The 24700-nt window shown below is 38.3% G+C and overlaps 1 protein-coding gene across 1 annotated transcript in view; it reads right to left on the reverse strand.

Annotated features, from left to right (window-relative positions):
- Window positions 1-24700, reverse strand: part of CDH2 (cadherin 2) — a 214408-nt gene that overhangs the window by 40507 nt on the left and 149201 nt on the right. The window contains exons 3-9 of the mRNA XM_059894434.1: window positions 22328-22557; window positions 20520-20669; window positions 18618-18773; window positions 13933-14077; window positions 10740-10912; window positions 2342-2479; window positions 1478-1663 (exon numbers count right to left, since the gene is read on the reverse strand). Coding sequence (XP_059750417.1) covers window positions 1478-1663; window positions 2342-2479; window positions 10740-10912; window positions 13933-14077; window positions 18618-18773; window positions 20520-20669; window positions 22328-22557 — 1178 coding nt within the window. The remainder of the gene's footprint in view (window positions 1-1477; window positions 1664-2341; window positions 2480-10739; window positions 10913-13932; window positions 14078-18617; window positions 18774-20519; window positions 20670-22327; window positions 22558-24700) is intronic.

Here is a 24700-nt window from a genome sequence, read left to right on the forward strand (position 1 = left end):
AAGAAGCCAGGAAAGAAGACAATTCTTTTGAGTAAGCGCATTAGCTCCATGAAACATCCCTGACAACACTTACTTATGCTAAGAGCTTTAATGGGTATTAAGCTTACTTATCCCACAGAACAACATTGAGACTTAGGTACCAGTTATCTCCTCACTGTCTGTGTAAGAACCTGAGGCTTAAAAAACCTGCCATGTTGTCAACACTAGAAAGGGCAGAGCTGGGATTCGAACACAGAGGGTGGTGCTGTCACTCACTATGCTGTGTTCAGAGAATTTCCCACTCCCACCTCAAGGGGGAGATTACCGTTCTACTCACGCACATATAACATTCTTGGCAACGGAGCCCTTGGTACACCTTTCTCTGTAAGACCAACATTCAGGTTCCCTTACGAATCAAGAATGTTGGGATGCGAGGCAAAGAAGCAGCTCTCTTCCCTGGGTGGCTAAAAAGAGATGATCGCTTCAAAGAGCTCTTCCATCCATTAGCACCATCTATTTGTTACCCTTGAAGTTAACATCCCTTTTACTTCCGGCGCTCAGCTTTGTTTTATTTTTTTGACAATTAAGGATCAGAAGAACCAATTTCTTAAAGTCTTGAAAATAGCACTTAAAAACAGCAATGTAGGGACTTCCCTGGTGGCGCAGTGGTTAAGAATCCGCCTGCCAATGCAGGGGATGCGGGCTCGAGCCCTGGTCCGGGAAGATCCCACATGCCGCAGAGCAACTAAGCCCGTGCGCCACAACTACTGAGCCTGTGCTCTAGAGCCCGTGAGCCACAACTGCTGGGGCCCAGTGCACCTGGAGCCCGTGCTCCACGATGGGGGAGGCCACCGTAATGAGAAGCCCACGTGCCATGGCAGGGAGTGGGCCCCACTCACCACAACTGGAGAAAGCCCGCGTGCAGCAACAAAGACCCAACGCAGCCAGAATTAAATAAAAAATTAAAAAAAAAACAAAAGGAAATGCAAGCTAATACTTAAAAAAAAAAAAAAAAAGCAATGTAAATTCAAAACCTTTTAAGAGCGTAGGCCCTCTCCTTGCCTACATTCGCTCTGTTTTACGTCTGTGATATTTTCTGGTTTGTTCCCTGAGCCAATACTCTAATAGCAACCTGTAGACATAAGAATAGTACGTGTGGGGCATCCTTCTTAATAGCTATCAATTGGCCATCAAAAATCCATGATGTGACATATCACTAACACATCCATGGCACTGACAGCACTGTTGAGGGCTGTCCTGTCTTCACTGTTAAAACTCCCCGATGACTGAAAAACTATCATATTCCAGGGATAAAGTGAGACTATCTATGTTGGCCTTGGCGTAAGTGAAAAATAACAGACGTGACTCCTCCAAATACATTAACTCAGATTCAGAGATGTTCAAAAGAAAAAAGTCCTGAGATTCAATAACAACCTAAGGGGTAGGTGGCATATATGGGTTGCTGCAGAGTGGCCATCAGAGAGACCATCGCACTTACTTTGACTACGGTGACTAAGCCATCGTTACTGTTGGGGTCGGTTTGAATGGCAAAGCGCCCGGCGGGGTCCCCGCCGCTGATTCTGTAGACGGCGTTCCAGGCTGGCGTGTGGGGCTGATCCTTATCCGTCACAGTTAGATTAGCAACTATGATATCTACCCTGTTTTCAGGGACTTCGCCATAGAACTATAAGAAAAGACAAAGCTCAGTCAGAGGAGCGACGGGCACGGCTGAAGGACAGTGTGTCTTGACGACCACACTGCCCTGATTTTACCACCCCATTAAATCTTTATTATCCACACTAAACGAGGAGATTAGTAATGCAGGTAATCACAGCATTTATGTTTGACTTTAAATATACTATAACTTTTTTCGGCCCTCAAATTTTTTTTTTGAAATTATGTTACAGTTTCATTACTATTAAAATTAGCATCCTTCTGTGAGTGATTAATGGTGGGGGGGCGTGGGTAGGAGGAAAGGACTTGTCTGAAGGAATTCATTTTACTCAAGAGATCATAATTATATGCTGACAAAGTAGCATCTATCAGTCACGTGGTTCGTGCACCTGAAGATATTTATAAATATTTTGTTATAACAGCATAAAGTCTTTTTAGGGCATTTCTTCCAGGCAGCATGTTTTAACAACTTTATCAGTGGACTTGGAGAGAACGAAAAAACAAATTACTTCGGTGCCTTATTTAAAACCCTGGTGTAAGTGACAGGAAACTTAGGAGTCAGTAGCCATTCTACAATGAGAAGAATGAAGCAAGTTCCAGCTCTGTTTAACGCATTTATTATTTATGACAAAACTTCTCAGTAATGGACCACAGGCCTAGACTTCTGTGAGTGACAGTCTGTACTTACTGTCATGGCAGTAAACTCTGGAGGATTGTCATTGACATCTGTCACCGTGATGACAGCCGTGGCTGTGTTTGAAAGGCCATATGTGGGATTGCCTTCCATGTCCGTAGCTTGAATTATTAACGTATACTGTTGCACTTTCTAAAAAGACATAAAGATAACAACTTAAATGAAACTAATTCCTCAAGAAGACGTAACAGTTGTTCTGTAAATGGCTCTTGATTACACACGGAAAGCATAGCATTATTCACTCTGATTAACAGGACTCAAAATTTCCCAAGTGGAGTTTACTTTAACTTGTGAAGCACAGGTCTGGTCCTTGTCTAGAGAGATTTAACTATATGTTTTCACCTCTACTGGCGGAAAGGAAAGCGCGGCAGATGTGTGAAATTCACTGCGAAGCTGAAACTTCCATCTGGTCTCAACCTTTCTTTTTCTTCTGAACTTCACAACATTGTCATCAAGCATTCAAGTCATGTGGTTTGTATTTACTTTCTCATACGTTAATTTCTACTTGGTTTAGGATACTGAAAACAATAAAGAAACTTGAGAGAGAGAAGAAAGCATATATAATTCATGAAGTATATATGCTTTCCTTTTATATATCCTTACAGATGTTGTTTCTATGATAACAAGGTTGATACAGTAATTTTCTCCTAATTTCCATTAGTGTATATTATTTACAACTATAGAGGAGAGAGACATTGTTAAATGAAGTCAAAACCAGAATAAAGGGTTTATGTCTATATCCTTCATTTTGTAACACAGTAGGTATTTAATAGTTGCATACTCAGTGGACTGCTATTTGGGCATAACACTCATTGGGTCCACAGACCTATAATGAATACGGATACATTTTCATATAGATGGTTAATATCAAATAGGCATCACTGCTTTCAGATTCCAGACTGAAGTTTTTAAAGGGGAGCCATATTCAGCTGTAATGTATCTAAGAGAAAACTCTTGAGATCGTCTGAGATGTCTACAGCACTAGTTGATGAAGTTCTGTATTAGGAAAACCTAAACAAAACAAATACCTAAAATCATTAGAAATCTCTGTGGAAATTGGCACAGATAAAAAATATAGATCATTGAAAAATGTTAAAACAACAAAACTCACTTCTTCATACAAAAATAAACAGTCACTGCAAAGAGTAGTTTTCTCTAATTCTAAATATAGCCAACATTATGAATGGCCACTCTTGAGGGATTTCTGGAGCTTAGGGAGAACAGACACAAATTGTAGCTTTTGCTCTAGTTGTTAGTGAGAAAGGCAAGGCAAAGAAAGGGGTAGGAGGGAAAGTCAAACCTCACACATTCAATTTTTAGTGTCTGTCCACCAAGATGCCAATCTCTAGCAGTTACTTCAGTTCCTTTTCCTTTGTCTTAAAAAAAAACACCCACTTTTTTGATTGGAAAAAAAAAAGAAACAAAGGAACAGTGTTGGTTGAGCCATTTAAATTTTTCTTAACCCATAACCCCTCACCATAATGCTTATATAGGCTAAAATATTTCTCAATGATTTCCATTCCCAATCAAGAGTGTCATTTCAGCTTAATGCTCTCACAGTTAACAAGAGAATTTTGTAGGGCATTCAATTCAGCCTCCCAGCTGAAAAATCATGAAAAATAAAAATTTGTTATGACTTTGAAATGCCATTTTTGTTGACTGCTATTTGCAGAAACAGATGAACATTCTCAAAAAAGAAAAAAAATGGTATTTTTTACAGAAGATAAAAAACGTACATAGGTATTATCTGGAGATATGGTTCTTTGTTAATGTCTACTTTACAGTGATCTTTAGAATTATATAAGCATAATATGTACAATTTTCCACTGAGCTGAAATATTGGGCTCAGTAGCTAATACTTGAAATTTCCTATTGCTTCAAGCTAGTCTTGAGATATCTAAGTTACAAAAGAACATTGTTATTTCTAAAATGCAGTGTTTCTTCGAGTAAAGAAAAACACCAACTTGGTAAATAATATAATCTCCAATTTTAAGTGCCTGATTGGTAAAATGCTTTTACATTTAGTAAGGAAGTCATCACAGTCTATGTTTTAGACAACCAAAGTATTTAGAGCTTCTTGCCTAATTTAGTCACTTGGCATCTGGTTCTGAATGACTGACATTTAGATTTCGTAAGAATTTGACTTCCCACCCTCATAGTTTCGCATCTGATCAAGGGGACTTCACTTAAAAACATTTCCTTGCTTTCTGTTCTAGAAAGGACAAAGTCTCAACCCCTCTGCTTGCTGTCAATCCTTCCATCTCTGTGACTCACCTTTCCCACCAAAGCTCTCACCTTCCATTCACTGACACCATACCTTGAGCTGTTTGTATTTATCTTCAAATGCCTATCGCATCCCTGCGCCACTGCATTTGGCCTTTTCCTCTGCCTGAATCAGTGGTTCTTAACTGGAGTGATTTTGCCCTACATCTCCCCCAGGGGATATTTGTCAATAACCTGAGACGTTTCTGGTTGTCACAACTGGGTAGTGCTACTGACGTCTAATGGGTAGAGACCACAGACCCTACTAAACACCTGTGATGCACATGACAGGCTCCCACAGCAGAGACTTATCCCGTCCAAAATGTCAACAGAGTCGAGGTTGAGAAACCCTGGCCCAGAATACCCTTCCCCCTTTATCTGAGCCTAGCAAACACGAAGCTTAAAGTCACCTCAGAGATGACTTCTGAAAGTCCTTGAGAAAGAGCTGTTTGCCTACTCAGGACACACCTCTGTCACTGTTTCTAGTTTCTGAGGCTGTTATCAGTCCATCTGTCTGTCCTCCCCGGCTACACACACACATACCCACACCCCTCCCCAGGGTCATTGCTTTGCAGACGTTTACGTCCCTGGCATATAGCGTAATGCCTGACACAGCATAAGCAAGGGACAAATGCTTTTGAATCTGTAGCTGGTGGATGAATGTATGGGAAACCTTGGGCCTTGCATTATATTATAAAAATCATTTCAGGTTTGGGAAAAACCATCTCCTTATTTACATGGCTAGCTATCATTTATTCATTAAAACATATATACTGGGAGCAGAAACTAGCTCACTGTTTCCCAAACCGCTAAGCTGATTCATATACCATCTTCCCAATTCTGCTATATCCTCGTATTTCCACACCATGAGTCACTTACTATTTATCTTGACGTGAACTCCCTTTTAAAAAACAATTTATTGTAAAAGTACAGTAAATGGAAAACTAGCATCACTTGCCATAAATATAACTCTAAAACTAAACACAATACAATGCTTGTGCTCTGGCAGTCTCTACTTGATGGAGTAGCATCTAAAAGACTTGTGGTCTCTGGTTTTCCCTGGAGGCTTCCCTACGTGTATCAGTTAAAACCATTATACTTATGTGCCACACTTTTTAAACTAGAGCACTGAACTCGAGTGCTCTAAGTGAACGAAGAGGTGAGAACATTCAGTCATCCATTTGGCACACATCTAATGAATGTCTACTAGATGCCAGGCAGTGTAGTGCTTACCTGGACAAAATAATGAACAAAACCAGAGATGGCTTTGCTGCCATTAAGTGAAAGAGACAAATATGAATGGGTCACAGGGCCAAATGTGCAATGCGACCATAGTGAGAGGAGGAAGAAGTGATGGGAGGAACCTTTCATAGGGTGCCTTCAACCAGTCCTCCAAGGCTGGAGGGAGGAATGAATGCAAGACGCATTCTGGGGGGTAAACTGAGAGGAACTTGACGGCTAAATCAATCAGTGGATGGATGGCAGGGCACAGGAAAGGGAGGTATATAGACCATGATCTTGGGAAACTGGGGAGGTGGCACACTGATCACATGAAATAGAAAATTCCTCAGGAAGCACAGATTTAGGGAGATGATAGGTTTGCTTTTGAAAAGATGCATTGAGTTCAAGGATGGACAAGTAAGTAAGAATGTCTGAGAACTTGGGAGGGAAGTGCAGGTTTGTGACCCTGTTCAAATTCTTAAATGCAAAGCCTCAGTTCCCTCATCTGTGAAATGGGGCTGACGGTGCTATCTACCTTGTAAGTTTGTGGGCTAAAAAATTTTTTTGGAATGGTTACTGTATATCGGGGCATTGTTCTAAGGGCCTTGATAATAAAAAAATAACATTTATTGTGAAGGAGCACTAACTATGCACCACACTATACGTTGTGTCTCATTTAGTCCTCAGAATAAACCTGTAAGGCAGGTGGACTGTTTTCATTCCCATTTTACAGAGAAGGAAACCAAGGCTTAGGGAGCCAGGGAAGCTTGCCCATTGACACTGAGTCATAAGCAGCTGAGAAAAGATTTGAATCCAGGTCTCTCTGAGTCCAGAGTCTGTACCATTAATGGTTGCGCTATATGAGTGCCCTCCAAGCAAGTGGGAATATATGCACGGCCTGAGTGAATCCTGAGTGGGGGAAGGAGGCGGAAAGCCAGATTCCAAGGAGACCAGGACAAGGTAGGAGTGAGAGGTGAGTATGGGCTGCCCTTCTTAGGAGTCTGGTGTTGACAAGAAGAAAATCGAAAAACTTGAACTTTTCTTCCAGGTTCCTGTTCAAGGTGAAAAGAAGAGGAGCACATGGACCTCAATGAATATTGGGAGCTAGAAGGCAGATATGATGTCCATGTAAGACAGTCTCTGTGTATCTGGAGGAACACACGCCACTGTGTGTGCCCTGGGGAGGGGCTGAGGACTGGCTCTTGGAGAGTGCAGATTAGCCTGCTCTATAGAGAGATGGGACAGAAATCTTCAGGCAGGGGAAACAAAAGACAGAGAAGAACAGAAAAGTTCAGATCTGTACAAGGACTGACATGTGGCTGTATGGGCAGAGGGCACCACTGGCTCCTTAGCAGGACGTAAGGAATTCTAGGAGCTTGGACTAAAGCAGGCTTTGGGACCAGTGTCCTAGAGGGTCTGGAGCGCCACGTTAAAGAGCTCTGACTTCGGGCTTCCCTGGTGGCGCAGTGGTTGAGAGTCTGCCTGCCAGTGCAGGGCACACGGGTTCGAGCCCTGGTCTGGGAGGATCCCACATGCCGCGGAGCAACTAGGCCCGTGAGCCACAATTACTGAGCCTGCGCGTCTGGAGCCTGTGCTCCGCGACAAGAGAGGCCACAATAGTGAGAGGCCCGCGCACCGCGATGAGGAGTGCCCCCGCTTGCCGCAACTAGAGAAAGCCCATGCACAGCAACGAAGACCCAACACAGCCATAAATAAATAAATAAAATAAAATAAACAAAAATTAAAAAAAAAAAAAAAAAGAGCTCTGACTTCATGTTGTGGGTTGTGGATTATGAAGGAACCAGTGGGGTTTGCAGGAGGGAACCTGCAGAGGAGGGAAGACCAAGACCACAGAAAACAGGAGAACATTCCTTCAGGAGAGAACACAGAATTGAGGGCACGAGCAAACGTATTATTTGGCGTGAAAAACAGGAAGCATAATTCTTTCTTCATCATGAGAAAAATTATGATGAGGAGTCAAGGTGATGGTGATCATCCACTGGATGCTGAGAATGGATTTATGATGGCAGCAGGGAAAATGAGAGTTAATACGTATTGGACACTGTCCTGAACGCTTTCCGCCTTGCGTTATGTCATCCTTACAACCATCCCATGGAGTAGATGTAATATTATCACCCCCATTTACAGATGGGGGAGCTGAGGTTTCAGGTTAATACACTAAAGGTCAAATAGCCCATCACAGGCAAAGCCAGAATTATTCAAACCTAGTGAAGCAGAGGGTAACTCATCAGTAGTCCTGACCGAAAAGGGCAGGAGATGGACATATAAAAGCTGGAGAAAAGAAGAAAATGCCAGGAATGGGTACCACCAAGTCAGGCAACAAGAAGTCAGGTGGGTAAACAACAAGGTCCTACTGTATAGCACAGGGAACTATATTCAATATCCTGTAATCAACCATAATGGAAAAGAACATGAAAAAGAATATTTTATAAAACTGATAAAAAGGATATATGTAAAACTGAATTACTTTGCTGTACAGCAGAAATTAACATAACATTGTAAATCAACTATACTTCAATAAAATAAATTTTTTAAAATGTATTTAGAAAACCAAAAAAAAAAAAAAAGAAATCAGGTGGAGATTAAAAAATTGAAGAATGGCAAGTATGGTGGGTACAGCTTTAGGCCTGGAAAAACCCCAAGAATTGGAATTTTTTTAAACCTGGAGATGAAAGGTAAATAAAAAGCTGAATCTCAGTAAGCATTTCAGTGATTAGGAATCACTTAAAGGTGTCATCCATCCTGGGAGGATGACAACGGAGATGACTCGACATAAAGAAAATTGTGAATTCTAATAGAAATAAAAGCATCTCCAGCCTGCACGGAGGCCTGGAGAAGTCAGAATAATGTACCCCTGGCCTCAGGCAGAATTACCATAAACCATCCAAGATAGATATATTTTCCCCATGTTAAATGACTTTCAGGAAAGGAAGGTTTTCTGTAATTTTCCCTAGTAACTCATTGTTGTGTTTAATAATTTCACTGTTAAGGAGCAATTTCTCATACTGTATCTAACCCGTGATTTACCAGTTTCGAATTCACGTCCACATTCATTTCATCGGCTCATGGATAGCTGCTTCCATTCACCGCAAGACATACTTACCCAAAGTACAGCCTGACTTCCGACTTTCACCCTCTAAACTAAATACAGTCTCTTTGATTTTTAAATACAGTTGGTTTGCTTTGGCAAAACTATCTTTCATTCTCTATGCCTCTTGCTTTTCATAAAACAGTGAGGCTAAATGTGATAGGAATATTACCATATGAAAACAAGATGAAGTCCCATTTCTGTATCTCACAATGAGAGTGTGAAATGAAAGAGAAATATTAGCTTTGGGAGATGAGCTATACCTACTTAGTATGTGAGCAGCCTGGCACTCAAGAGACAATATTAAAAAATATACCATATTCTCATATAAAATATAGCATTCATGCTGAATTTACTGACATTTAAGAATAGTATTTCATACAGTAATGGAAGAGGTGTAAAGACATACGTGTTCCAAATATCATTGAACTAAAGGTATTACTGCAAAAACTAAATTTCAACAATCTCTGGTGCAAAACATTCCTAGAGGAAGAATTGTTGACACGTGGGAATTAATAAGCATAATGTAATAGCCATACATCTAACTCCTAAGTAAGGTCTCAGCTCAGTTGTGAATTAAGTAATCTTGATTGGCTCATATTACTTTATTAAAGTGTTGCTAGCACTATCTTGCGTATATAATGAATTGCAATAGTAATGTTTTCTTCAATCCAATTCAAGTGGGTGCTACTTACTAAGGCAAGTAAAGCATCATAAAAACCAGCTCCTAAAATCCTTGTCAATAGTATTTATTATGGTAGGTCTAATGGTTCCTTTTGACACACATAATATGAGGTCTTATCACTATAAAAGCTGGCTCAGCCAGAAATCTACAAGCACGGATCTCTATGAGTTGGCACCTGGATTATTCACTCACACAGTAATTACCGATGGTCAATAATGACCTTGAGAATCTCTAAGAAAATGGTCAGAACCTAATGGAGAAAGGGTGTAAAAACTTTGTGAGGGCTAGAGTTTTCAGGAAAGGATATAAGCAGGGCTTGAATGGCAGCATGAAGAATTGGAAGGTTCAAGATCAAGAAAAATGGGCAAGACGTTCCTGGCAGAAGGAATCACGTGAACAAAACACAGCAGGGTGCCGGAGCACGGTGGGCTCAGGTCTGTCACAGCAAGATGACCCATCTGGAATGACTGAAATACCTATTCCCTCTCAGCCTGTGATACTACATAATAGTTCAATACTGTCAAGATTTTATGCCTTTGCAACAAAATATTAGGCCAGAAATGTGTTTCTCTGCATTTATAACTTTAAAGGCTTGTCAGCAGAATGAATGCCATTCTTGGTGTTCAAACCTGTTAAATAAGTTAATCTTAGAGTTAAAGGGAAGGAGACCATCTCTTCTGCACTAAATCAGGAGGCCACAAAGAAACTCATCATACATGTTATTTGTAGCCTCTTAGAAATATGAATGCTAAAAATTATCCTAAATTTATGTATATTTGGGCATGATTTTTCACTTAATTCCTCACCAAAACCTTTGAATATGAGGGAAAACAGAAAATGCCAAGAACTGTAAAAATTAGATGCCAGAGGGTTATTGGCAAAACTTAGTCAATGATCACATTAAATATTACATGGACCACCAATGATTTATCCAGTATACATAGATCATTTGACAAACTTGAAGTTCTGTAGAAAGGAGTACAACAGATTTCTTCGTGACCGTGAGCGTTGTGAATAATCTTGTGGAGATGTTATTACCTGGAGACAAACTGTATGTGACCCTGTGCACTTTTAAGATTACAAACAAATTCAAATACAGATGTCGGTTGGCTTACCTCTCTGTCTAGTCCAGCTGCCACTGTGATAATGTCCCCAGTCTCGTTGTTGATTGTAAACATGTTGGGCGAAGGGCTGCTTGGTGCCTGGGACAGGATTCTGTACCTCAACATCCCATTGAGGGCATTTGGATCATCAGCGTCAATCGCAGTGACCGTCATCACGTATGTTCCTAGACATAGCAGACATGGAAAATGAATGGTCACACGTCATGTCAGCGTCCCCCAAACGGAAGGTGTATTTACCTTCTCCATCAATCTTCATTCCACTTTTTCAAAGCAACATGTAATCATTTAGACTTGATTAAAAACACTACTGATGGGCTTCCCTGGTGGCGCAGTGGTTGAGAATCCGCCTGCCAATGCAGGGGACACGGGTTCGAGCCCTGGTCTGGGAAGATCCCACATGCCGTGGAGCAACTAGGCCCGTGAGCCACAACTACTGAGCCTGTGCGTCTGGAGCCTGTGCTCCGCAACAAGAGAGGCCGCGACAGTGAGAGGCCCGCGCACCGCGATGAAGAGTGGCCCCCGCTTGCCGCAACTAGAGAAAGCCCCTGCACAGAAACGAAGACCCAACACAGACAAAAATAAATAAATAAATAATTTAAAAAACAAAAAACCAAAAAAACCACTACTGATAAGAACAGTACTCAATTCAAAGAATACTGAACATGGTTGAGATGCTTGAAAGGAAAAATTTTTTTTTTAATTTACATGTATAAAGATTCAATGTTTCCATATACTTATAAGACAAATTCACTGTATGATTCAAAGAAAGAATCCCTTTAGACCTTCACTGATATAAAATGCAAATAATAAGTAACATAGATGCCATCTGAAACTTCTTTTATGGCCACCAATGCCTTCCCTCTGCCCTATTTTTTCCGTTATGCAGTAACATCTAAAATGACATGCTGGGCATGATTCTCCCCAATGCCTAAGTCACTTTCTGAAAGTAAGCCGGCTGCATAAGGACACACACTCCATTTACTGAGGTCGTGAGGAATCATTCCATGCATGACTGTTTTGGTACATTGAATAGGGAGTTTTGCATTGTGGTTCATTATTTCCTAGGAGATTAAAAGAACATTGTAACAAACTCAGGGACTTCAATTTACTAGATATTGTGGAAAGGAAGTCTACAAAGCACCAGGATCAAATAAATTCCAACTAGCTAGACAAACTGTGCAATTGAGAAGTAGAGAGAAAAATAGTTACTATTAAAGATGGTTTGTTCTTTGTGATCTTTATAAGAACTGGATTATGAAATGTTCCATCTCCAGCCTACCATCTTTGTAAGTACCCTATGGTCAGTTCTAGTTTAGAGCCTTTACAGTTGCTGTTCCCTCTACAGGGTTCATTTTTTTGCCCCAGAATTAACTAAGGCTTGTTCACATAATTCAAATCTCTTTTCAGAGCTTGTCCCTCTAAACAAGACACCCTATTTGATTATATGCCAACTTTGATTATTTTTTTCCCAAAACTTTACTGCACATTTACTTGCTTGTTTGCCTTTTACGTTTCTCCTCTACTAGATTTTAAGCTCCAACAGGGCACAACTAACTTGTCACTGCTGTATCCACAGTGCCAGAACACTGCCTGGCACACAGCATGTGCTCTATAAACATTTGTTGAATGGATGAATTGTTAAAACAAAAAAAATATGTTTTGGAATCTTGAACCAAATACTGCTTACAATATTGCATCTTAGTTTAACTCAAGATTCATGACATTATCAAACCTTGCCTAGAAGGATGTTTTCAAACTCACAGAACATTGCAGGAAATCGACTCATGAAATGTCTTTATGTCTCCTGATCATTGAGAGTCATTTATTTATGGGAGGGATTTATGGAAATTCATGGTCAGATGCGTAATAAATATATCTGTAATGGTTTATTTTTGACAATTTTTATGAAACAATACTTTTGATAAAATTAGAAATAATAGAGGAAAAAAGAGAATGAATGATTTTTTAAAAGACCAAAAACCTTCCCCAGGCAAAAAAGCGCAACGTTTATTTATCCTTAGAATATATGTAAAAGCCTTGTGTTTTAGTAAGGATATGTTTAACATGCTTTGATTTTTTTTTTTTTCCTGTATTTTAAAATACTGACGAATGCGACTCTGAAATGTGACTCAGAGCCACAGATGGTTGAACTTCCGGCACAGCCCCTGTCTTCCCACCCAGCTGCCTGCACACCCCACTCTTCTGAGGATACAGACAAGTGTATTTGGACCAGGAAAAGTGCCAGTTTAAGGCATAGTTGGCTTTATCTATAAATTGGCTTATGCAAATCCGGTATAGATGACGAAGGAAACGCATAGCGTAAGTTTAAATGTCGAGGCTTTCTTACATACAAAATATTAAACTATAATTAATTAAGTCTCTCTAAATACCCAAACATCTCAGGAAAGCTGGCAAAATGTTTCTTTTTACCATCTCTATCCCAACTGATTTTCTTGTCCACAAGTTTTCCAAACTCAAGAGACCTTTCTGGCCTTGGTATTCCACTGTGACTGAAGTTTACAGGGTTTTCAGTACAAGAATCTAAAATCTTGGTCAAATATCACTTCACAATGGCGAGAGGCTTTCTGGCAACTGCTCTTTCTAGGCTAGGTCACTTTCCATGACACTGGTTTAAATGCAAGGGCTGCAGAAGACATTAGGGTCACCCTGAAAGTAAGTATCTTGTGTAGCTAGAGAACAGCAGTCTCAGCTGTCACCAAGCACCCTCTCTGCTTTTGGTTTTGCCCCACTGCCTGGTCCTAGGAACGCCACGTGTTTTAAGACACTCCAGTTGTTTTAGGTGCTGCTACGACTAATAAGATAAAATCTACACTTTACAAACTGAAAGCCCCTGGTCTTCCAATGCTCACTTTCTAGCTGCATGGCCTTTATCACCCATAGCAGAATCAAAGGATTGTATAGATTTCATAGTCTAGAGTCAGATACTGTAGCATGTATTTTTTCAAAGGTGGAAAAAGTTATTGTGGGCAGTAGAGGGGTATTTTTCTGTTTTCTCTCTTCAATCTGTTTTTCCCTAAGTTACCTTCCTTTTTGCCTAAAAGCAGCATGAATGAAAGAAAATGACACAAAAGGCTCACGTGATTTCTCCTTATCTTGCTTATATACGTGTTGGATTACATTGCATTTCCTCAAGCAATCTCCAAATTATGATCTTTGAACTTACCAGGCTTTGATCCCTCAGGAACCGTCCCATTCCAAACCTGGTGTAAGAACTCGGGTCTGTTATCATTCATGTCAATAACATTGATGACAATGTCAATCGGGTTCTCCACTTGGTTTCCATTAATATCCACTGCATGTGCCCTCAACTGCAAGAGTAATTAGAAAACAAAACAATTTAACACATTTAGGTCTCGAGTGAGAAGATACAAGACAACATACCCATGCTACCAAAACAGCACAGATGGACCGAAAACCAAAAGCTATTCGTCCCATCAAAAAAAAAAAAAAGGAATTCCCTGGTGGTCCAGTGGTTAAGGCTCCGAGCTTTCACTGCCGAGGGCACGGGTTCAATCCCTGGTTGGGGAACTAAGGTCCCACAAGCAGCGTGGTATGGCCAAAGGGAAAAAAAAAAAGCTATTTGTCCCATCAAAATTTAAGTTAGCCAAACTCTATATAATTAGGGGTGATGGAGCAGCAAAAGGTCGCCAGTTGCTATCTGCTAGGTACCCTGCTCAGAGCTCTATGGATTTTACTTCGTTTAATATATAGACAGAAGAGTGAGGTAGAAACAAATCCACATTTGAAGGTAAGGAAACTGAGCTTCAGAAAAGCTAAGTAACTTTACTCTGTTTATTGACAGAGCCCCTGTCCAAAGCCAGTTCTGTCCAGCTCCCAAATCCTTTTGCTAAGTCCGTACAAGAGTCAGGGTAATTAAAAATGTGGTACTGGCCTAGAATAGTCATAGAGAACAAGAGAAAAGGCAAGAATCTAGAAAGAATTAAGTGTGTACAAGGAATTTTGACCCTTTTTTAATTGTAAAAGTCACTCACTCATAAATATTAAAAGTACATAAGACAGTTGTTCCTCTCCCAAGGTTGAGTTCTCAATATTATAGGTATTTTTCTAGAAATTTTATCTTTTTCTTCCTTTTTAAAAAAATTTTATTTATTTATTTATTTGTTTATTTATTTATGGCTGTGTTGGGTCTTCGTTTCTGTGCGAGGGCTTTCTCTAGTTGCGGCGTGCGTGGGCCACTCTTCATCGCGGTGCGCCGGCCTCTCACTATCGCGGCCTCTCTTGTTGCGGAGCACAGGCTCCAGACGCGCAGGCTCAGTAATTGTGGCTCATGGGCCTACTTGCTCTGCGGCATGTGGGATCTTCCCAGACCAGGGCTCGAACCCGTGTCCCCTGCATTGGCAGGCAGATTCTTAACCACTGCGCCACCAAGGAAGCCCTCTTTTTCTTCCTTTTTACACTTTTTTTTTTTTAAATTTTATTTATTTATTTATTTATTTTTGGCTGTGTTGGGTCTTAGATGCTGTGCGAGGGCTTTCTCTAGTTGCGGCAAGCGGGGGCCACTCTTCATCGCGGTGCGCGGGCCTCTCACTATCGCGGCCTCTCTTATTGCGGAGCACAGGCTCCAGACGCGCAGGCTCAGTAGTTGTGGCTCACGGGCCTAGTCGCTCCGCGGCATGTGGGATCTTCCCAGACCAGGGCTCGAACCCGTGTCCCCTGCATTGGCAGGCAGATTCTCAACCACTGCGCCACCAGGGAAGCCCTTTCTTCCTTTTTAAACAAATATAATCACTCAGCTACTCTTGGCAAAATATCTTCAAAATCTTTTCATCCGGAACATAGAAAACCATTTCAATCTTTTCAAAAGCTATGTACTGTTCCACTGAATTGTTTCTTTTAAAGAGAATGCTTCTATGATTTTCCTGTTAAGTATGATGCTGGCTGCTGGTTTCTGTCGGATATGCTTTATCAACCTAAAGAATCATCAACATATCCTTTTTTTATTTAGAGGTTAACACATGAAACAATGTAAATTTTATTACACTGGCCTTTTCAACACCTACAGAAAGAATCCCGTTTTCCCTTGACTTATTTAATACATTATATTACATTAAGAGATTCTTAATAATGAACTATCCTGGCCATTCTATAATTAATTCTATTTTGTTATGGATATTGCTCATTTATGTGCAAGTACTGAGAATCTGGAGATGAAGAATTTACCCCAAAATTGACCTGAAAATATTTATTTCCTGAGTTTTAACCACAGAAGTTCAGATAGTGAGAATTCGTACAGAAGAGATAATTTAGAATTTTTGATATTGATATTACTTGTATTCATAAATTAGAAACTAGTCTAATTAAGGACTGGTCTGTTGTGTGCTGACTTTATTAAGCTTTCCTATTAATGTGATGTTGTTTTTGTGAAAGGCTTGCAAGTTTTACTTCTTTCTTTATGTTTTAGAACAATATAAAAAGCATTAGAATTACATGTTCCTTAAGGATTTTAGAAGAATTGGTTGATAGAACAACCTTTGGGAGGAGGGAGTTGAGTGATACTCCGGATTTAAAACATTTTTAGTTTTTTTATATGCTTATTTGCCTGTTTATATCTAGGGGAGTCTTGCTCTACCACATATCAATATTTTACTAATTTTCAAAACTTCAATAATCTTAAGAGTTTGTACAAGTGCAAAAATTCAACAAGTATATTAATGAGAAAAATAAGAGTCTAAAAACAAACACATGCATAGGTGGAGTAAGAAGTATGGAATGACATGCTAAATCAATGGGAATACCAATTCAATATATGGTGTTGGGATAACGGCACTGGCCGTAAAGGAAAAACAAAGTGGATCTATATCCCTTTCTTCTTTTACTCAACTAAACTCCACAGAGGTTGAACATTTAGAGGCAAAAATAAATAAATAAATAAAACAGATAAAATGGAGGAGATTAGCATCTTGGAGCAGGAAAACCCTTTATAAACATCTCTGGAAAGCCAGAATGCCTGATAAAATTAAAACAACAACAACAAACATCACCATGTAAAAACTATAAGTTATAGTAAGGTAAAAACTATAAACAAAGTTTAAAAACAAACAACAAAAGGGGAAATATGACAAATCATGTATTAACAACGCTAGTAGATAAAAGGTTCTTAAAAGTACAGAAAAAGATAAACAACCCCCTGCCCAAATTCAACATAAGACAGGAGTAAGGATATCACGATATTCAACATATGCAACTTAAAACGTCAAGATAATTCTTTTACCAATAGTACTGGCAATAAATAAATAATGCCTGGAATTGATAATGGAGTGGAAAGTATCTACTATATAGTGGGAAGGTAGTGCAACACAACTATTCTAGAGAACAATTTCACTATATTTATCAAAATAATTCTAATTTTAGGACATTTTTCCAAGGATAGAATGGGAAAATGTACAGAGAGATGTTCATTGTCACATTATTTATACAGTAGTTGTAAAATAAAATAGAAAGAACTAAATTACCCAAATATCTACCAGTAGGTAATTACTTAAAATTATGTTAGAGCAATCAAAAATGATGATATAAATAAACTGATTTACTGACATGGAAAGATGCTAAATCTTATGATTGCTAAGTGACAAAAGCTGGTTTCAGAGAATGATCCCAATTTCAAAACAATACATTTATGAATCTATGCACAGAGAAATATCTTACAGAATATCACCGAAGTAAGGGAAAAAAAAAAAAAAAGAAAATGGTTAGTTTTATGTACTGGGATTTCAAATTCTTTTCACTTTCTTATTAATACTGTATTATTTGAAAAATTTCATTTCTGTATTATTTGAAAAGATTTTACAATGTGCCAATATTCTTTTCTAAGAGAAAATGATACTTTCATTAAAAGTTTTAGTAATTCATATAGAAATTGGAGAAGTAATAAAGATCAGTTTAGGTTTCTATATTAAATGCATGAAAAAATTGTTGAAATCCTGTTCCAGAAAAATGTGCAACCATGGTTAGAAAAAAATGAAAGAAAAATGCTTTCTGGAATTTAGACTTTAATATTAGGTAATTCTTGAGTTTTAAAATACTCATTACAATATTATTTTTAAATCAGTTTCAAACAAATATGTGTATTAAAAAATATGAACATATAACTATATACAAAAGCTGTTATAACTTAATAGGAAAATGAATAAAATAGAAAAATAACACAAAAATTAGCATAAGAAATATAACTAGATAATATATCTAAGAAAAGATTGCTCAGACTGGCAGATTGATGAAACCAAGTATTGGCAGGGTTATGTGGAAAAGGGAAATCTTAATTCCCAGTAGGCAGATCAAAATGGCACATCTTTCTGGAGTTAATATGACCAACAAATAACAAAATAAAAATGTGCTATCCATTTTCTATGACTCTAATGGTAATAATAATACCAGCAGGAGCAGATAAAATGACAAACATAAATGTATATTAATAAGAAACTGCTATTAAAATGATAGTTTATATATTCAATGAATACTATACAGCCATTAAAAATGTTGTGATCGTTATATAATTTATATGAAACAGTTTTGACCTCTTTCATGTAAATTTGTTCTTATAAATTCTTAGCCACGTATCTGAAGGCAAGTATCAGCATGTAAACAGTAATATGATTTTAAGCAATTTTAGTTTTTTCTTTGGCATTATTTGTTTTTTACCACGAGCATTCATCAATTTTATGAAAACAGTAAACTTATTAAAAATTATTGAAAAGGCTACAAGTACATTTCTGGTGTTAGAATGCTCAGGATCAAAGCTTTAAGACTGATGTGAGAGGCAAATGTTAAACCCTGCACATATTTGGAAGAGAATTAATACAGAGGATTATCAGCTGGCTGAAATCTTACATGAAACCGGGCTATCAGCTCGCGATCCAGAGGCTTGGTCACCGACAGCTGACCTGAGATGGGGTTGATAATGAAGATACCAGTTGGAGGCTGGTCGGCTCCCGGCCCAGTTACGCTGTACCGTAGAGAGAGGTTTTTATCTCTATCGGACCTGATCTGAGGGTCAAGAAGACAATCACATTAAACAAGGGACTAAATAAGCTCATTACCAGAGACAGGGCATGCCACACCTCATGATCTCTTCCAGTTACAAACGTATACCATCTCTTCCCAGAAAACCCTTGAAGCTCTGCCTGTCCTGTTCCTTTTCCTTGCTTCTGGGTGACGGGCTTCAAAAAGAGATGTCACCTATCACCAGAAAGACTGGGGGCAATGTTAACATCTAAAAGAACATGCACTAGGAGCAGTGCAAAAGTCAAAATTAAGGAGCGTCAGTTTTTGAACAGAATCAAAGTCTCTCCTGGGAATCTGGAGGTTAGAATATTTAACCCAGTAACAGGTGTCCAATTTAATGAAGATAAAAATTGTTTACTTTTTGCATCAGTTAGGAAAAGAAATAACTGTCTAACCATAGTGTGAAACAGCCTCCCATGGGAACTCTAAGATTATGGTTGAGCCTGGAAGTGAGATTCCTGTACTTGCATCGTGCTGATGTTTTTCACTGCAACCAAAGCTTCCCATGTTATTTTAAGGTGGCACCTAATATCCCAAATTCTTTATTAATAACAAAGCATGCAAGAAATGATTTTATAATATATTTCTATTACTCTCAAAAATTATACCCATTATAGGCTCACTGCCTTCTCCTCCAAATACAACAATTCCCGGAAAAATAAGTTTACAGATGAGTGGTCATAGGAACAGGCTATAAAAAGGGAGGAAGGAGAACAGTACAGAGAAAGGGCCAGTTGAGCAATACTGTTTGGAAGTGATGATATGAGATATTTGTGTATTAGGTAAATACCTTTAATCCAGTAACAGAATCCAGTTTTTGTTTTGTTTTGTTTTTTTAGCTAAGGCAAAATTCTTTTCTTTCCTCATTCTCCATTGAAGTAGAAACACAGAAAACACCTCGATTTGGGGGCTACGTCTTTCTTTGTTAAACTGAATTATAATGCACATTACCATAGACTATACAACACAAATAAATGACTTATTAAAAAATACAGCTTTCTGTATGTATCTATTGGAATGTTAAATTAATCCTATACAGAAACATTTACTTTCTACTAGATGGGAATACAATGACTTTGTCTTATTTTCTTTTTGTAATAAATGAAAGGTTGCTCATTTTACTAAACATGTAGAGATATCTGTCATTTTGTTCTCTGGGTCTGATGGTATGCATTTAGAGTAACTGGAGAAAAATCTCACTCTTCAGCTCTGAAAGCCTATGTTTTTGCACAGCCCCAGGGGGTCTGTTAATGGTATCAGAGGTCATTTTTTATTTCTTTAAAAAAACTCTCAAACGCACTTGGTACTGGCATTTTTAGCAATGATTGCCCCTTTATTTTTTCTTTGGCCCAAAAGCTATTTGTAGAGGGCAAAGATCATCACGGGGAGTGCAGATTTCAGACAGGGAAACTAAGGTGTGTGGGAAAGGGTACGGTGTGGGTGTGAAGCATGTTGGAGCTAAGGCGTATGTATTCAGACACTGAACAAACTTTATCATCCATGAAATATAGGACCGACCCACAGAGTGTTCTATCTACAAATAATAAGAGGTAATGAAAAAATGGAGAAGAGACTGTTTACAACACTACAGACATTTCATCAATACAAAACAAAATATGTTTTAGTACATACATGTCGTAAACTCTACCTTGTGAAAAAAGAGACAAAAGCGCTTCTAACATACACTTGACACATGCCATGGAGATCAATGAAATTGTGCCACCCTACCCTGACAAGTTCTTGAGGAAAAGGCCCTCTGGAGTTTTCTGGCAAGTTGATTGGAGGGATAACCCAGTCTCTCTTCTGCCTTTGTAGGTAGCCATTGTGCTTATTAGTCAATTGTCTTGGGAATACTATTTCTTCAATTTCTCGTGATTCCTTTGCATTAAAATACAAGAAGACATTCCTGAGTACTAGGAAAACATTTTCTGAAAGTACATCAGTATCAATGGATACCTGTAAGCGTAGGAATCACAGTTTATTATGAACAAGAAAATAGGTCTGGAGGCCCTCTCCTCGTCCCCCTATTAAAATAACAGAAAACACCGTAAAATTGTGGGTGACAGTGTTCACTGAAAAATTGAATTCCAAACAATTTATTATGTGGCACAGCTGTGTAAACTATAAGCCATCTCAGATAGTAGTTAATATTGAGCAAAATTTAATAGTACCCTTTTATACATTTCTCATTAGTTTAAACCACAGTTCAGGTAATGTGCTACTGTGTATGTTAAATTTAGATCTTGATGTGCTAAAATATAATTTGGATTTCAAAAGAAGTTTAATACATACTGCTAAGGAACGTCTCAAATATTTATGACCCTATTAAATTCCACAGAATTAATGCTGTACTTATTCTAAACCTATGTCAGCCGTGATGGATGCTGTAGATGACCCACTTTGCACATGGGGTATTAATCTCTGCTGGGTGTCAACATTTTCTTCTGTTTCTCCCTATGTCTGTAGACATTTTAGCCATTAGCCCTTGCTGCTTCAATGCAAAGATCCAAGCTAGTTTGCTGGAACACAGCGAATCATCAACAACAACCAAAGCAACTTTTCACTCAGTTACCAGTTCCTTACTTTATAGTACCCAAATGACATGATTCCCCCTAACAGTTAATAGATTAACAAATTACATTTCACATAATGAAAGTCCAACACTGGTATAAGAGAAAAAATATCTTTTTCTCTAATATTTATTCATATTTGATTATGGCTGTGTATATCACATTGACAATTAAATACCAGAAAAGAATGTGTGTATTCTTATCTCTCAGTACAATAAATATACAAAATGTAATAGTCATAGTTCATAAAATCATGGACTTGAGATTATATTAACTCAAAGAACTAGAATATTCAGAAACTAATAATGTTATCATAACTTTACTGAAGAAGTTAACGTTTCTATTTAAAATTCTTAAAATAGTGCCTTACACAAAATAAGTGCTCAATAAATATTGAACTGAATTGAACTTTACTCTGTTAGAAATGTATCTTATTTATTTTATCTTGGCTTATAGCAGCTTCCACCAGAGGGAGTATATTATTCCTTACAGTCATGTCGGTAGTATAAATAATTCATACTTCCCAATTTAATTATTAAGGGACAGGCAAAAACCCAATACTCCTTGACAGAAATGCTTTCCTTCTACTACTATAAATCTGTATTTCCCATCTAATAAATTTGGCTGGTGACATCTTACAAACAATTGTTTATTTTGTGGTTAAATTTAACACCTTGTAAAGCTTCTAAGAAATTTAAAACAAACAACTACTTCTAATTTAAATTAAGTTATAAATCTCAAAGTATAAACAAACCTTTCAAATACAGTTTAGGATTGCTGATAATACATTTTGTCTAAGTATCTTATAAGATTAAAAACAGCAAAATACTATTGTAGCAAATGAAGTTGATACAAAGTCAAATATTGGCCACCCATTAATGTGATGCAAAGTATGTATTTAGTTCAAACTGTACATTTCTGATCTGCAAACATAACTCCATCCAAAGCCATACTTGGATACTCTACCTTCACTGAATCCTCAGGTAAGGTTGGTTTGAGGCTCAATTTTACTGCCACTTGCCACTTTTCCTGAGTCTCTTTGTCTTGAGCATATATCAGGAGGAACTTTGAGCGCTCAGAGGAGAGGGGAAAGCTTCTCACGGCATACACCATGCCATCTTCATCCACCTTAAAATCTGCTGGTTCGCTGCTTTCATACTGTACTTTTCTCTTCCCGTTGCAGTTGCTAAACTTCACTGCAAAAGATAATAAATACATAAGACTAATTATACTGCAAAGGCAAAAACAACCATTCATCTAAAGCTATATCCTGATTAGGTTAAAAATAAAATGTAGCAACATGAAACACAAAAATTTTATTTTTACATTGTTAAATTTTCATTAAAAAATTTTTTTAAAGTTACATGACTCCATTTACAGTTATTCCAAATATTAGCTTTGTTCCCCGTGTTGTACAGGACATCCCTATAGTCTATGTTACACCCAATAATTTGTAACTCCCACCCTCACCCCTGTATTGCCCCTCCCCACTGGTAACTGCTAGTTTGTTCTCTATATCTGTGAGTCTGCTTCTTTTTTGTTTCATTCACTAGTTTGTGGTATTTCTTAGATTCCACATATAAGTGATATCATACAGTATTTGTCTTTCTCTGTCTGACTTATTTCACTTAGCATTGTCCCCTCCAAGTCCATCCATGTTGCTGCAAGTGGTAAAACTTCATTCTTTTTTATGGCTGAGTAGTATTCCATTGTGTGTGTGTGTGTGTGTGTATATACCACATCTTTAGCCATTCATCTGATGATGAACACTTAGGTTGCTGGGTTGTGAAAGAAAATGAATTAACATTTGCTGAATGCTAGGCACTGAACAAGACACTTAAGGTTATTTACTTTAACCTTAAGAATAACCACCCAAAGTAGGACATCATTTTATCTGTTCTACAGACAGGGAAGAAAATTCAGAAGGCCACCAATGCTCCATGCTGTTTGACTCTTAGTGGTTGTCTGCCCTACAAGAGCACAAAGGGATCTCACTCAACTTATGACTCAAGTCTTAAACCTTTAATAGACAATGAAAGTAAAGTAAAAGAGGCTTGATAGATGCTTGGGAAGAGAGTAATGCCACATTTAGATCTCTGAAAGTACCAAAGTAACTAGCATATTAAAAAGGAGTTCTTCATTTGGAGCAGAGCTTGAATGTCCCACAGAGGGGAGGAGCTGAGCCCCTCACGGGCTAATGAGAGTGTGTGACAAATGCGAAAAATTCACACTCCCTGTTACTGCCACTGACTTCGGCTAACTTGGTACTCAGCTTACCTATTTGGATTCAGGTGTCAGAAAGATGCAGGCTAGGAAAGATAGAGGCCTTTGAAAAAATGTATTAGCAAAGAAGGAAAAAATGTGCCTTTTCCTACAAAGGGTCACTGCACATCCTATGAATGAGAAGTGGGTGATTCCAGAGAGTTTGACATGGGAGAAAACACGTGGGAGGAAACTGCATAATGGTCAGTTACTTAAAATTGTTTCGCTTTTCTAGTACCCCTGCCCCCATTGGTTTAATATTTCTGTTATTAAATTGTTCTGGGTTTTTTAAACAACTGGTAATTTTCATTGTTTTAATATTAAAATAAGCAGCATTTGGGGCATTACTCAGTTTTAAAGAAAGGTCTTGTATTACATAATTCCCTTTGTACATTCAACCAGTGGAATCAATACCTCAACTCAAGGTCCATTGCCAACTGAAAAAGTTCTCCTTAGTGAAGTATCAATCCTGACTTCATCCTGTGGTTGTGATTTAATGCACAAAATATGCCTGGTTCACATGCTTAATCAATAATTACCAGGTTTTACTGTTTTCAAGTCATGCAAATTAAAAAGCTTATTAATTTCAATGAGTGTTATGGACTGAATTCTGTTCCCCAAAATTCACAGGCTGAAGCCCTAATTCCCAGTACCTTAGAATATAAGTATATTTGGAGATATGGTTTTTAAAGAGGTAATTAAGGTAAATGAGCTCATATGGCTGGGCCCTCATCCAATATGACTGGTGTCTTATAAGAAGAGGAAATTTGGACATAGATGCACATGTACATAGAGGAAAGACCATTGTACGGACAGAGGAAAAGATGGCCATCTGCAAGCCAAAGAGAAAGGTCTCAAGAAAACCCAAACCTGCTGGCCCCTTGATCTCAGACTTCCAGCCTCCAGAACTGTGTGAAAATAAATTTCTGTCATTTAAACCACTCACTCTGTAGTCTAATAAATGGATAATACACGGATTCCATTTGTTTACCATTGGTCAGTGTTTATTGTGTGTTGTTTTGTTCACTTATGACTTAGATGCACCATGAATATTTTCTCAAAATTGACCAGATTCAC

Source organism: Balaenoptera ricei, chromosome 14 (genome assembly GCF_028023285.1).
Source record: "Balaenoptera ricei isolate mBalRic1 chromosome 14, mBalRic1.hap2, whole genome shotgun sequence".
NCBI classification, from domain to species: domain Eukaryota; kingdom Metazoa; phylum Chordata; class Mammalia; order Artiodactyla; family Balaenopteridae; genus Balaenoptera; species Balaenoptera ricei.